The following is a 15,522-nucleotide window of genomic DNA, read 5'->3' on the forward strand; positions in this document are numbered from 1 at the left end:
TCCACCCTCATGCCGCGGGCGTCTTCGCGGCTCGCCTTCCCAGCTTCGCCGCAGGAGGCCGAGAACGCGAGGAGTCTCCGGTTGCCATAGTGACTGCGATCTTCCCCGCCCCCAGCAGCTCTCAGCCGGCTTCTCCCCGGCCCGAGGAGTCCTGTGCGCCCAAGAAGGTGCTGAAGTTAGCCGGCCGCGCTTAGCTACTGACCAAAGCAAAGGATTTGCCATCAGTCTCTACTTTGCTCCACACATCAGTTTGGCAAGAGAGGCTTTACTATTCCCGGGTAGGGAAATTAAAATTCAGAAAAAGCTAAGGAAAAGGTCTGAGGCCATTCAGCAAGGAAGTAGCACAGCGGGAATCCGAATTCACAAAAGTCTAGCACCAAAGCCCAAAGAATAGATCGCCACCCGGAACAGGTAGGAGCGGGGGCAGGTACTGGACAGGTGAGTTGAGGGTAAGGTTATGCTTTATGGCGTCTCGCTCCCTGCTACACACAGAACGTGATGGAATAAATGAACGTTGAGGATTCCCAACTTTTGGATTCTAAGTTTTTAATCGTTGTTGTCGTTAAACAACTCTTGTAGTTTCCAAGCACTTTTGTATTCACAATCCATTTCAATCTATGAAACAACCAATTTTACAGGTGAGGAAATCAAATTTTGAAAAATTTTATTTGATAGCAAATGGGAAAACCGAGAGTTTTATTGCTTTTATTTGTTTGGGTGGTTTTTTTGTGTGTGGTTTTTTTTTTGTTTGTTTTTGGCAGCCATATAAAAGAGGGAATTATGCTGTGTTAATTTTATGAGAGCTAAATGTGCATTATTTTACCGAGTTAAATAGTTCTACAAGGCTGGTAACCAAATACAGGGGACCCCATCTGCCTCCATTTCACCCCAGAGGCAGCCACTTTCACTTCTTTTGGCTGATAACTTACTATTTACAACCATATAACCAAATGCTCCTTTTGCTGCTTTTTATATTTCAATGTTAGGTATATGTTGATTTTCTACCATGGAAGACAAGAAGTTAGCAATCATTCATGCTCACCATCTATTCATATACTTATTGCCTCCTTCACCTCCTAATACAGATAAGCTGACATTTTGGCTGGAGCATTTTACATGATCATGACTATGTAAACTCCAGTGACAGCCACGCCAAGTCATATCCTTTTCCTTTCTGGAGTTAATAATTGCCTTGTTTTTTAATTTGCTTGATTTTTAATGTCCATATCACTAATTAATTCCCACACTCTTCGTCCTTGTGTAAATCTTTTTTTAAAGAAGAATTTATTGATTTTTAGAAAGAGAGGAATGGAGCAGGAGAGAGAGAGAAACATTGATGTGAGAACATAACATCCATCACTGTCTCCTGCACTGGGGATCCAGACGCAACCCAGGCATGTGCCCTAACCAGAAATTGAGTCGGCAATCTTTCCATGCATGGGAGGACACCCAACCAACTATGCCACGCCTGCCAGGGCTGTAAATATTTCAATAAGTTCAAACAGATGAGGAATTCTATCCATTTCATCTTTTCTAGAAAGTCTCTTCAGAGTCTGGACTGGTTGGTTGCTCTGTATACCTGTGGTTGCACAGCCGCTGTCTAAGGATTTCCCTTCACCGTCATACCTCGCCTGCACTGGATCCCTTACTTGTGCATCCCATCTTTTTCTCTTTCTTGGTTGATTCACTTATTTGGAAGAGCATATCTCCAGTTGCCCTTTGATAACTGGTCTATGGGAGATAAAATGTTCAAGTCCTTACAGGATTACAAGTGTCTTTATTTTACTTTCTATTAAAGTAGAGGTCTAGCTGGATAAAGAACTCTAAATTGGAAATAATTTTTCCTCAGAATTTTAAAGTCATTGCACCATGGTCTTCTGGAATCCACTGTTGCCAGAGAATTCTGCGGCCATTCTATTCTTCATCTCTTGTATAGAACCTGTTTTTTTCTTTCTAGAAACTTGGAGAATCTTCTCTTTGTCTTCATTGGTTTGAAACTTCATGATGATACACCTTGATATGGGTCAAATTTTCAACCATCTTACTGGGCATTCAGTAGATCATTTCAACCTAGAAACTCATGTCCTTCACTTTAGAGACTTAAAAAAAATCATTTCATTGCAGTGTCTGTTTTCTCTGTTCTCTCTGGAACCCTGTTATTTGAATGTTAGATCTCCTGATTTGTCCTCTAATTTTCTGACCTATTTTATATCTGTATTTTTGCACTATATTCTGGGAGATTTCCTCATTATTTTCTAAACATTCGATTTCTCATTTCTGCTATCATGTTTTTAATTTCTCAGAGCTGATTCTTTTTAAAAAAATATATTTCTATTGATTTCAGAGAGGGAGAAGGGAGAGAGAGATAGAAACATCAATGATGAGAGAATCATTGATTGGCTGCCTTCTGCATGCCCCCTACTGGGGATCGAGCCTGCAACCTGGGCACGTGCCCTTGACTGGAATCAAACCCGAGACTCTTCAGTCCACAGGCTGACGCTCTATCCACTGAGCCAAACCAGCTAGGGCTCTGATTATTCTTTTCTATATAACACATTGGCTTTCTTTATATCTCTGAGGATATTAATAATATACTTAATTTCCAACCTTTCCCCCTGTATAATTGCTGCCTCCTCCAAGTTATCCATTCCTGTTTGTTTTGGTTTCTTAGTAGCTTTCCTCTCTCTTCAGGTGATCCTTTACCGTCTTGCCCTACCTAGTAGTGCAGAATATGAACCTGTACATACAGGTGGAGATTATTGACTGGAAGTTTCCCTGATGGTTGATCTGTCTGGGCTGGTTAGTTGGGGAACCCCTGATGTCTATTTTAAGATCGATCTCTCAAACCCCTTTAGTCTCCCTCCTGGAGGGTATCTTCATTCTGGTGTCAGCACCCTGGGAAGCGAGTGGTAGAAGAGAACCGAAGACCGAGTATGAAATAACCCTGTTTCAATGTGGTGGTCCTGTCCCCAATTGTGCTTTATACCTTCCAGTCTGGAGGGCCCGTTTGACTTCCTCCAGAGCATTACCTCCAGTCATCATCTGGGGTGGAGTCATCCATCTAGTTGCTCAGAATGAGGGACCTGGAGGTCTAACTGCTTTATTATTATTGTGATAAGTATATATATATACTATTTTAACCATTTTAAGTGTAAACTCAATGGCATTAAGTACACTCACAATGTTGTATAGCCATCATCACTATCTATTTCCAGAACTTTTTCATTGTCCCAAACAGAAACTCTGTACCCATTAAACCCAAATTCCCAATTTCTTCCTCTCCCAACCCCTGGTAACCTCTATTCTGCTTTCTGTCTCTATAAATTTGACTACTTTAGATACCTCTTATAAGTGGACTCATACAGTATTTTTCCTTTTGTATTTATCTTGTTTCACTTAGCATATTTTTTAAAATATATTTTTTATTGATTTCAGAAAGGAAGGAGAGGAAGAGAGAGATAGACACATCAGTGATGAGAGGGAATCATTGATTGGCTGCCTCCTGCATGCCCCTCCACTGGGGACCGAGCCCGCAACCTGGGCATGTACCCTTGACCGGAATTGAATCTGGGACCCTTGAGTCCACAGACCAATGCTCCATCCACTAAACCAAACTGGCTAGGGCATAGATATGTTTTTAAAGTCAATCCATGCTTAGCATGTGTCAAAATTGCATTCTTTTTAAGGATGAATAATATTCCATTGTGTGTACTATATACCACATTTTGTCTATCTGTTCATCTGTTGGTGGACATTTGGATTAAACATTTCCACCGTATGCCAATTTCCAATAATGCCACAATGAACATTAGTGTACAAATTGCTTGTTTGAGTCCCTACTTTCAATTCTTTTGAGTATGTACCTAGAAATTGAATTGCTGGATGATATGGTACTTCTATGTTTAACTTTTTGAAGAACCATCAAACTTCTTGAAGTCGCTGTACAATTTTATATTCCCACCAGCAATGCACAAGGATTTCAATTTCTCTAACTCCTTGCCAACATTTGTTCTCTCCTCTTGCTCTCTCTTTCTCTCCTTTCATAATGCCTAGCTATCCTAATTAGGGTGAAGTGGTATCTCTTTGTTGTTTTTATTTGCATTCCATTAATGCCTAGTGATGTTGAGCATCTTTTCATGTGCTTATAGGCTAGTTGTACATTTTTTCTTGGAGAAATGTCTATTCAAGTATTTTACCCATTTTGAATTGTGTTCTTTGTTGTTGAGTTGTAGGAGTTCTTTATATATTTTGGATATTAATCTCTTATGATAAGTATGGTTTTAAATATTTTCTCCCATTCCATTGGTTGTCTTTTCACATTGTTGATAGAGTCCTTAAAACGTTTTAATTTTGCTGTAGTCCCTACTTATATATTTTTTCATATGATACCTGTGCTTTTAGTGTCATATCTAAGAAATTATTGATAAATTCAATATCATGAACATGTTTTCTCTATGCTCTTTTCTAAGGGTTTTATAGTTTTGACTCTTACACAAGGTGGGGCAAAATTAGATTTACAGTTGTGTGTATGGAAAATAATACAATAATTAAAAAATAATAATCCAAGAATAAACTGTTTCACATATTCACCACTGTAAACCTACTTTTGCCCACCCTGTATTTAGGTCTTTGATCATTTTGAGTTAACTTTTGTATTAACATTATAGTGTGATGTAGGAATCCAACTTCATTCTTTTGCATGTGGGTATCCAGTCTTCCCAGCACCATTTATTGAAAAGGCTATTTATTTTCTCCATGTAATTGTTTTGACACCCTTGTCAAAAGTCAATGGTCCATAAATGGGAAGGTTTATTTCTGGGCTCTCAATTCTATTCCATTGATCTATATGTCTATCCTTAATGCCAATACCAGAATGTCACAGTTAACATAGTTTTCTAGCACATTTAAAATCAAAAAGTGTGAAGCCTCCAACTTTGGTGCTCAGTAACAACATTTAGTGCTTCTTTCATTGCTTTCATCATGTTTGTAGTTCTCAGAACAAAGGTTTTGCATTTCTTTTGTTAAATTTATTCCGAAGTTTTTAAATTCTTTTCGATGGTATTGTAAATAAAATTGTTTTCTTAATTTAATTTTCAGTTTGCTCACTGATAATGTTTAGAAAGGCAATTTATTTTTGTACATTGATCGTGTATCCTGAAGCATTGCTGATGCATTTATTAGTTCTAGTTTTTTCAATGGATTCCTTATGATTTTCTATATATAAGATCATATTATCTGTAAATAGATGTGCTTTTACTTCTTTTCCAATCTGGATGCCTTTTATTTCTTGCCTAATTGCACTGGCTAGAATTTCCAGTACAATGTTTAATAGAAGTGGTGAGTCGACATCTTTGTCTTGTTCTTGATCTCAGAGGAAAAATATTCGCCACTAAGTTAGGATGTTAGTTTTGAGTTTTATAGATGCCCTTAATTGGGTTAAGGAAGTTCCCTTCTATTCCTAGTCTGTTGAGTGTTTTTATCATGAAGATTACCTTCTTTGTGTATTATTTTAGTGGTTGCTTTAGTGTTTATAGCATACATCTTTAACTTTTCACAAACTACCTTCAAGAAATATTATACCACTTCAGGTATAGTTTTAGGAACTTCCATTTCTCTCCTCCCAGCCATTATATAATTATTGGCATACATTTTACTTTTAGATATGTTATAAACTCTGTAAAAATGATTATTTTTGTTTAAACAATTATCTTTTTAAATACTTATTTTATAAATCTGTTTTATAACATTTACTTGTAAAATTAATCTGTGAGGCCATTTAGGGCATTCTGAGAATCACAAACATTTGAAGCTTTCTTTCTTATATGACTAATAGTTAAGTGTTAAATATATTTACATTGTTGTGTAACAGCTCTCTAGAACTTTTTCATCTTGTAAAATAGACACTTTATACCCACTGACGACTAACTCCCAATTTCCCCTTTCTCCTAGCCTCCAGCAACAATCCATTCTACTTTGTTTCTATGAGTTTGAATACTTTAGATCTCATATGAGTAGGCATGTGATATCTTATTGTGAACTGGCTTACTTCATTTAGCACAATGTCCTCAAGAATCATCCCGTTCTTAGCATGTGACAGGATTTTCTTCTTTTTAAAGGCTTAATAATATTTCATTTTATGTATATACTACATTTTCTTTATTCATTCATCTGTTGATGGACATTTGGGTTGCTTCCACCTCTTGGCTATTCTGAATAAGGCTTTAATGAGTGTGGGTGAGCAAATATCTCTATTTTGGATATTGACCCCTTGTCAGATATTTGATTTGCAATTATTTTGCCCCATTCTGTATGTTCCCCTTCTACTTGAATCTCCTCCAGATTTCTATTAGTTATCTTTTGTATATTGATTTTTCTTTCCTAGTAAAAAATATACAAAATCCTTGCCATGCTAAATATCCCAAGCCTGTATTATTCTACTTCTTTTCCTTTGTGGCCTATTTTCTTAACAAGATCTTTTATATTTGGTCTCCAGTTGCTCACACCTTTTTCACTTCCCACAGTCTGTTTCCAATCTCACCATGTTATTAAATTTAGTCTTTTGAAGGTCACCGAGCACCTATTAATCCCCAAATCAAGCTATGCTTTCTCATATCTCTTGGCCTCTCTAACAGCATTTGACAATGATTTATATCCCATTTTTCTTGAAAGCATCCTCTTGGCTTTCAAAACTGCCTTTTCCTGACGTTCCAGTTACCTCTCTAGTGGTAATGTCTCCCTAGCTGTCATCATTATTTTTAGAATTTGAACCTCATCAGTGTAGACATTCCTTCAAATTCCCTTTTTGCTCTTTTTTCTCCTTTTACTAATTCACTCAATTCCAACACTTTTATTATCACCTGAAGGTGCTATGCCTTTTAAATATCTCCAGATTCAATCTTTATCCTGACTCCAATCCTACATTTCTGCCTGCTGGTTGAACATCACAGTCATAGAACTTTGGAGCTGTAAGAAGCCTAGAGATCACCTCATTCAATGTATTTCAAACTGCTCCACAGTACCCAAGGGATTTCCTGCACACAGAGCAGGTGTGTCTGTATCTCAAGCAGCTCTGCTTTTTTCTGCATTGTTTGTTCATTTAATATGTATTCCCTAAATGACTCCTTAATGGCTTATAGCAGTTTAAAAGATAATAATGTTATAAATAATTTGATGCTAGTAAATCTGACAATCTTGATGAAGTGGACAATTCACTTAAAAAACACAACTTTTAAAAATGGACACAAGAAGAAATATCACTTTAATAGAAGTAAATATAGAAATATAACTATTAAAGATATTGAATTCAAAATTAAAACCTATTCCACAAAGGAAACGTAAAGCCTCACTATTGAATTCTTCCAAACATTTACACATATTGTAACACCAATGCTATTCAAACTATTTCAAGAGTTAAAAAAAATGTTAACTCTTCTCAACTCATCTTTATGTCAAAATCGGAAAGAACACTACAAAAAAGTAAAAGTATAGGTCAATCTCCCTCATGAAAACTGATTCAAATATTAAATAAAATATTAGCAAATATAACCCAGCATGTTAAAAGAGGATAACACATTATGATAAAGGTGTGATTGTTCTAAAAATGCACAGTTTGTTAAACATTTGAAAAATCAAGCAATGTAATTTACTACATTAAAATTTTTTAAAGGAAGAAATGAAGCTGTCTTTACTATCAGTCAACATGGTTGTGCACATAGAAAATTCACATGAATGCATAGACAAGCTCTTAGAGTACATTTATTAATGTACTGGATACATAGTTAACAAAGAAAAATAAAATTTACAAATAAATAGAAAATAGAATATAAAAAACAACATATTTATAACAGTATCAAAAAGCCACCAAATACATAAGAATAAATCTAAGAAAAAAAAAAGAATTGCACCCAAATGCTCTAAAATATTATCAAGAAAATTTAATGAATACCTAAGTAAATGGAGAAATATATTATTTTCAAGAATTGAAACATATTATGTTAATTGTTCTCAATTGATCTATAACTCCAATCTAAATCTCAGCAGAGTTATTTTAAAAATAGAATTTGACAAGGGAATTCTAAAATTGAAAGTACAAGTAAATGCAAAGGGCCAAGAATGGCAAAAACAGCCTTGAAGAATAAAAACTAAGTTGAAATATTTACACTACCAGATACCAAGACTTACTGTCAAGCTATAGTATTAAAACTTAGGTATGGAACAAAATAAAAACAGACCAAACCATGCTTGATCACCAGATATATAACAAAGTTGTCACGGGGGGGGGGAAGGGGAGTGGTGGAAAGAGGGGATGGCCTTTTTCATAGGTGATATTGGATAAGCTGGCTATTATTATGGGGAAAAATAAATCTTGACTCCTAGCACACATCAAACATAAATATAAACTCAAAATGAATTACTTCACTAAAGGTAAAATGCTAAAGCTAGAAGATAATATGTTCATGATCTTGGGGTAGGCAAGCATTACTTATGTAGAAAACAGAAAGCACTAACCATAATGAAAATTGACAATTAGAGGTCATTAAAATTAGGATATTCTCTTCATTAAAATCACCATTAAGAGAATAAAAAGGCAAGCCACAGACTGGAAGAACATTTCTGCAATCCCGGTATCCAACAAATGACTAGTATCCAGGTTATATAAAGAATTGATTATAAATTAAGAAAAGGGCACACAATCCAATAAGAAAATGGAGAAAGATGAACAAGCACTTCACAAATGAGGAGATGCAGATGGCCAATCAGCATCCAAAAACTTGCTCCACATAAGGAAATTGAAAATTAAATGTACAATGAGATATTACTACATGACTATTAGAATGGCCATTATAAAAACCACCCACACAAGGTGGCAGTAAGAAGGATTGGGAGGATATGGACAATCGGAACTCTCATTCACTGCTGCTAAGAGTATAAATTGGTACAACCACTTTGGAGAACTGTTTTGACAGTATTTACTAAAACTGACTATAAATATATCCTTTGGACTAACAGTCCCAACACTAGGTATATACAGAGGTGTATAGTGTGCACACCAAAACCATATTCTAGAATGTTCCTACCAGCACTATTCATAAAAGCCCCAAACTGGCCCTAGCCGGTTTGGTTCAGTGGATAAAGCATTGGCCTGCAGACCAAAGGGTTCCAGGTTCCATTCCCGTCAAGGGCATGTACCTTGGCTCCTCCCAGCCTGGGCCCTGGTCAGGGTGCTTGCAGGAAGCAACCAATTGATGTGTTTCTCTCACGTCTATGTTTCTGTCTGTCTTTCCCTCCTTTTTCCACTCTCTCTAAATCCCTCTTTTTTCCACTCTCTCTAAAAGATCAACAGAAAAATATCCTCAGGTGAGAGAATTAACAACAACAAAAAGCCCCAAACTGAAAAGAATTCAAAGGCCCTTCAAAAATCAACAAAATGGCTCTGACTGGTTTGGCTCAGTGGATAGAGCGTTGGCCTACGGACTGAAGGGTCCCAGGTTCCATTCCAGTCAAGGGCATGTACCTTGGTTGTGGGCACATCCCCAGTAGGAGGTGTGCAGAAGGCAGCTGATCGATGTTTCTAACTCTCTATCCCTCTCTCTTCCTCTTTGTAAAAAATCAATAAAATATACTTTTAAAAAAAGAAGAAAGAGCAGTCCTTTCTTTCCTATTTAAAAAAAAAATCAACAAAATGTACTTATAAAATATTGTATGTTCATATAACAGAATACAACAAAAAAACCCTCTACTACATGCAAAAATATGGATGAATCTCAATAGATGTAATGTTGACTGAAAAAAACAAACACAAAAGTATACATAACAAATGATTCTACTTATGTAGGCAAAATGAATTAATGGTGACAGAAATTGCCTTTGAAGGAGCACTGAGAGGGAGCACAAAGTAGAGTTTGGGGTGCTGGTTTTGTTCTGTCTCTAGATTGGGTTGTAGTTACATGTGTGTGTTTATTTTGTAGAATTCATCGAGATTTTTGAAGTACTGTTTTCTATACCTCTATGAAATTATACAAATATTAAGCATATTTGTTAAAAAATTAGTCTGAAAGTTTTACTTTAAAAAAAGTGTTTACTTTGATCAAATAAAAAGGAATTATGCAATTATTTTTTCTTTTTGTATCCAATATCAAAAAGCTTAGAGATAAGTTAACTGTTAATTGCAGTAACTATATTAATTTAAATGGTTTATTTCCTTCTTTCTCCTTCTAAATGGCTTTTGATTTTCTATTTCTAATTATTATATGTGTTTCAATTATACACCATCTTTAAGTTTTTTTAGGAACAAATTATTGATAAAAATAAGTATAAAATGTACTGTTTTATCTAGAAAATGTGGTTACAATTTTCTTTACTTTTTTATTAAAAAAAAATGAACAGCAAAAACATCAGAATGGCTTATCCTATTTTCATTTTAATTAAATGTAAAACACTAATATGACCAATAGATGGAGGCAAAACCAAAGACTAAAATTTTCTTGTAATAAGTTACAAATTGTATTGGTTCTATATACTTATTAGTTATTGGTACATTAGTAAAAACTAGGTGGATTAATTTTTACATTTTGTGGTTAATTTTATAAATTTTGAACACATCTCCAGAAGTCACTTCAGTCTTTTCTTCTGCTAATAACAGGGCAACTGAATAACAATGGATTTTTAATGCTATTGTTTTTCCTCCAGAAAAGTAGATGCTAGAATCACTTTGGTATCCTAGATTCTAACATTCCTGATCTAAATTATTTTAAAGTCAACAAAATCCTTCTTATAATAAGTAAGCCATCTTTTCAAATTTGTTTAGTGTTGCCAAATGGACTATTTTAAATTAGTTTGTTTCCTACTCTACCATTTAATAAACTGTTCCTTCCAATTACAATGGGCTTTTTGCTTGGGATTTAAAAATTCCAGTGAATTAATGAAATCTTTTTTTTTTCTTTTTTATAATTCACAGGACTCTGCAGCCCCTGAGGAATATATACTCGTAAAATCTGACGGAGAGATCCTCATAAGTCCCTACTTGCTGTGGAAAAGAACAAAAGGATGAAATTAGTCGTCGCTGGATAGCTACTTTTAAAAATCAATTTTATTGAAGAATAACTTAATGTACAAAAACTTAATTCCATTTAAGTATAGAATTTAATGACTTGGGCAGTTGTATACACCTGCAAAACTACCACTACAATGAAGATACAGCACATTTCCACCACTTACAAAACATTTTCCTGCCCTTCCCCAGTCCAACTTCCGTCCCTGTCACCAGGCAACCACAGCTCTGGGGTCTATAAATGAATTAATTTTTCCCCAAGTAGATATTCAGGTGTTCCAGCACTATTTCTTTAAGGGAATTTCTCATTGAAATCCTTAGATGCTTTGTCAAACATTAATTGATCATTCATATCTGGATCTATTTCTAGACTCTATCCTGTTGATCTATATATGTCTATTCACACTGTCTTAAAACTGCTGCTTCACAATTAGTTTTGAAACCAGGTTCTATAAATTCCCCAACTTTATTATTCTTTTTAAAAACTGCTCTGGCACTTATGATTTAATGAAACTTTTCTATATTTATATTTTATGCCATAAAATGCAATTTGCTTCTAATAATGGTAATTTTTACGTCTTAAACACTACCATAAATTACATAAAAATAATATTAAAAAAAATGGAATCTTTGTTATGATTATTTGATAGACTAACCAGTGATACATGGATATTAACATTCAAGAACCCCACTGATGAAAAGCTATAATATTTAAACGTGAACTTACTGGAAACTTACTTCATGAACACGGGCAATTTACTTAGCCTCCATAAGCTCAATTTCCTCATTTCTATCATGTCATCTACCTCATGGGGTTATTGTGAGGCTCCTGAGATAACATGTGAGCACCTATAGCACACACAGTAAGCACTCAATTGTTAGCTGTTAATATTATCACAGTGCGTCAGTATGTCACATCTTGGATAGATAAGAACTTTCATAAATAAGATCAGAGGAGAATATTTCATTCATGCATTATATAAATGATGATTGGGGAAGGCTGTTAAACAAATGTGGAATATTTTTTACACTATGATTTTGATATATTTCATCTTGGAATTAATTTTTAAAGTGAAAGTAATTGCCAAAATTAATTACACATTATTTTTATATTTAAATAACTAAAATAACTTTACATCGGTAATGGCATTAAGAGAGTATTGTCTAATTCCCCAGTGGTTTTATACCTGGAACCTGCTAGCTCCCTCCCCATCTCATTCTCCTCTGACAAAGGCTGCTGGCTTTGTTTATTCCTTTCCTTCTAGAAGTAAAAAGCCTGTGTTATCAACTTAGTAGCATTTTATTCAACAATGCAATTTCCTCTGACAAAGGCTGTTGGCTTTATTCCTTTCCTTCTAGAAGTAAAAAGCCTATGTTATCAACTTAGTAGCATTTTATTCAACAATGCAATAAAAATTTACATTTGTAGTGGTGTAACTTATTAAAAATCAGAATTTGATTATCATCTCCATTAATACCCAGAAGTTAGATTTCTCTAAAAATAAACTAATCCGACCTAAGGGGTAAATCTCCTAGAGGCCAAATCTAGGAGCAGGGAGTGAGTTTTTCTTACAAATGACACTCAATATTGAAGCGTTTTCTTTTTCTAATTGTATGTTTTAGCCAATTTTGAAATGTTTAAATGACCTCATTAATAAAATACTAAAAACTCAATATAGAATCAATGATTAGAGTTTGAGTGTACACTGATGGATATTTGGTCTCTAAGGAAAACATGCTTTAAATAAAATTTAATTGCACGCTAATAAAACAACTTTGAGGCTAGCCAAATAATGAAATCTTCTGCCTTAGAGATTTTTGATGACAGAGCAGGGAACATCTGGCAATGTCTGGAGACATGTTTGGTTGTCTTAAGTGGGGAGGAGGAGTGGGAGGTGCTACTGGCATCTAGTGAGTAGAGGCCAAGAAGGCTGCTAAAGATTCTGCAATGCTCAGGATGCCCCCACAACAAAGAACTATTTAGCTCCAATGCCAACAGTGTGAGAAACCCTGACATACGATTACCTTTCTCGATGAGTTCCAAAACCACCTCATTTTCTAAATGTGCAGACTAAAATAAAAGGAATGGACGGACCTTAAGATGTTTCTTCCTTTTGGATTCTTCTTACAAGCTTTTGCCTATCTTCAAATAAGAAATATGCAAGAGCACATGTAAGCAAAAATGAGCTCCAGTGCTTTTTTTTTTTTTTCCTGGAATGTGCTCTGAAGGATCTGTTTCTTATATCAGTTCTTAGTATGATTCTCACAGCACAGCTACATCTTGGTCTAGAGTCGACCCTTCAATCGGGATATGCTTTCTATGTGAGTTATTAAATTGGAGTGTGAAAAAACCTGAGCGGCATCTGATTTTTTAAATAATGGCAGGCTCACTTTCTAATTTTTTTGATTGCTAAAAATTGCTCCTGTTTAAGGCAGTTATATCTGAAAAGGGAACTCTAATGACTGTTCAGGACACAGTGCTCTTAAGAACTCGCATTAATCCAGTGATGTTTTCCTAATTTTCAAGTACTTACATCTAGTAGAGATGAAATGCTGAACCTATTATAACACAAAGAGAAGGAAGAAAACATATTAGGTAGCAACTTGCTCTTAGATTTTTATAAGCTATACATTTCATTAAGCAGATTTTTCTGGCCTACATATCCTGCTACTCTGAGCTCCTCTGGAGGTCATGGTCATGTCTATGTCATTAAATTCCTAGCAAGAACCGTTACATTTACCTGAGTTTCAATTGGATAATTAAAGCGATCAATGACAAATGAATGCTTTTGCATTTTTATTCCATTTGCTTAGTGTTAACAAGACCCACCTTAAAAGGGGGAAAAAATTAGGTATGAATTTAAAGAGCAACTCATCTGCTAGGCATTGAGAAGCTGCATATAGAATGAGCAATAAGCCATTCTCAGTTTCCAGGCTCTGGATCCATTCTGGAAATACATTTTCTCTCAGAATCTCATATCTTTAAGTCCTTGTAATTATTTGCTGAACTTCTTTTGCCTTATTTTGCTTACTTCCTGAGTTCTCTCTTCTGTTGGATACTGTTGACACCGAGCAGGGACCTTGGAAGATGAGGTAGGCATTTCTTCTAGGTGTGGAGGAGTTTGGATTCTATGCTGCACATTTTACTGGAAAGTCATGAGAGGAGCCACAGGAATATAAAGGTAGAGCTTTGGGATATTCAAGGATGCAAATACCTAAAGCAGGAAGGGCATTTCTGATTGAAATGCTGGGTAAGAGAACCACTCAATACCATTTTTTTTTTTCAAACCTACCATGTAATAGGTATCTCATCCATATTATAGCTCATATATTCCTTACAAAACTGTAACAAGATAGATATTATCTCCATTTCACATATGAGAAAACCGAGTTTATTTGCCCAAAGTCACACATAGGTGGCAATCATATTTGAACCCAGATTTGTCTGGCTCAGAGTTTAATGCGCCTCCTAGCTATTCTCCTATGCCTCCAGGGAATGTTTCAGGTGTCTGGACCTACCCTGTTCATTAGAGTAGCCATTAGTTAAATGGGGCTAGTCTGAACTGAGATGTGCCGCAAAACGTATACTGTTTTGAAGACTTATATTACCCAAAAAAGTAAAATATCTCCATAATTTTAAAATATATATCTCAAGTTGAAATGAATATTTTGGATTTGTTAGATTAAATATGTATTACTAAACTTATCTAATAAATTAGTCTTTGTTTTAATGCAGCTACTAGAAAGATTACACAGGTGGCTCGCATTATGTTTCTGATTTAGATTATTTAGCTCTGATTTAGATTATTTCTACTTAGGTTCCCAAAAGTAAAATTTTAGGGTTTCAAAGGGATATTTTCAGGAATTTAAATAATTAATAGTTACTCAATACTTCTTAATTTACTGTTTTCTAAATGTAATACAGAAATCTTAAATTCCTTAGGCAGAAAGCACTTGATATTACACAGGTTGAATGGTCATCTGGTCATCCTACAGAGGGGCTAGCATTCCACAATAAACTTATTATAGTAAAGGCATAATCCTGACTGTGATCATGCTTTGTACCTCCAAGTTCCACCAATTCCTAGAGCCAGTTTAGGCAGGGTGAAGGTGGTATATGTGTTGATCGGGAATCAAGAACTGACACAGAGGTTTCATTTTGATATGGGACCGAATCAGAGTACATGCTACTTCTCTGGGTTTCTTTTGATCATGATGTCCTAGCATAGTGGTGGATATGGTGATAAATGCCAACAAATAGAAATAAATGGATGTTTTCACATCCATTTAGACTAAAAATAAAGACTCAAAATCCCATCACTGTGGTAGGTTGTAGGCCAGTAAACTCTCCAGAGAATTGTATTTAAGATTAAAAATAACAAAGCCATTTTATTTCACTGTGTGCCTATGAATTATGATGTGTCCCTTAAACAATCACAAAAAAGGCATATAAGTTAATCACAATTAAGGCC

The 15,522-nt window shown here is 35.1% G+C and overlaps 1 protein-coding gene across 1 annotated transcript in view; it reads right to left on the reverse strand.

The window, feature by feature from the left end:
• The window catches only part of LOC106723605 (chromosome unknown open reading frame, human C11orf97), a 22,823-nt gene extending 20,820 nt beyond the window's left edge, over positions 1-2,003 (reverse strand). Inside the window, exons 1-2 of the mRNA XM_014530666.1 lie at positions 1,869-2,003; positions 1,627-1,731 (exon numbers count right to left, since the gene is read on the reverse strand). Coding sequence (XP_014386152.1) covers positions 1,627-1,731; positions 1,869-2,003 — 240 coding nt within the window. The remainder of the gene's footprint in view (positions 1-1,626; positions 1,732-1,868) is intronic.
• Positions 2,004-15,522: the final 13,519 nt, after the last annotated feature.

The sequence above is a fragment of the Myotis brandtii genome, unplaced genomic scaffold, assembly GCF_000412655.1.
Source record: "Myotis brandtii unplaced genomic scaffold, ASM41265v1 scaffold76, whole genome shotgun sequence".
Classification (NCBI taxonomy): domain Eukaryota; kingdom Metazoa; phylum Chordata; class Mammalia; order Chiroptera; family Vespertilionidae; genus Myotis; species Myotis brandtii.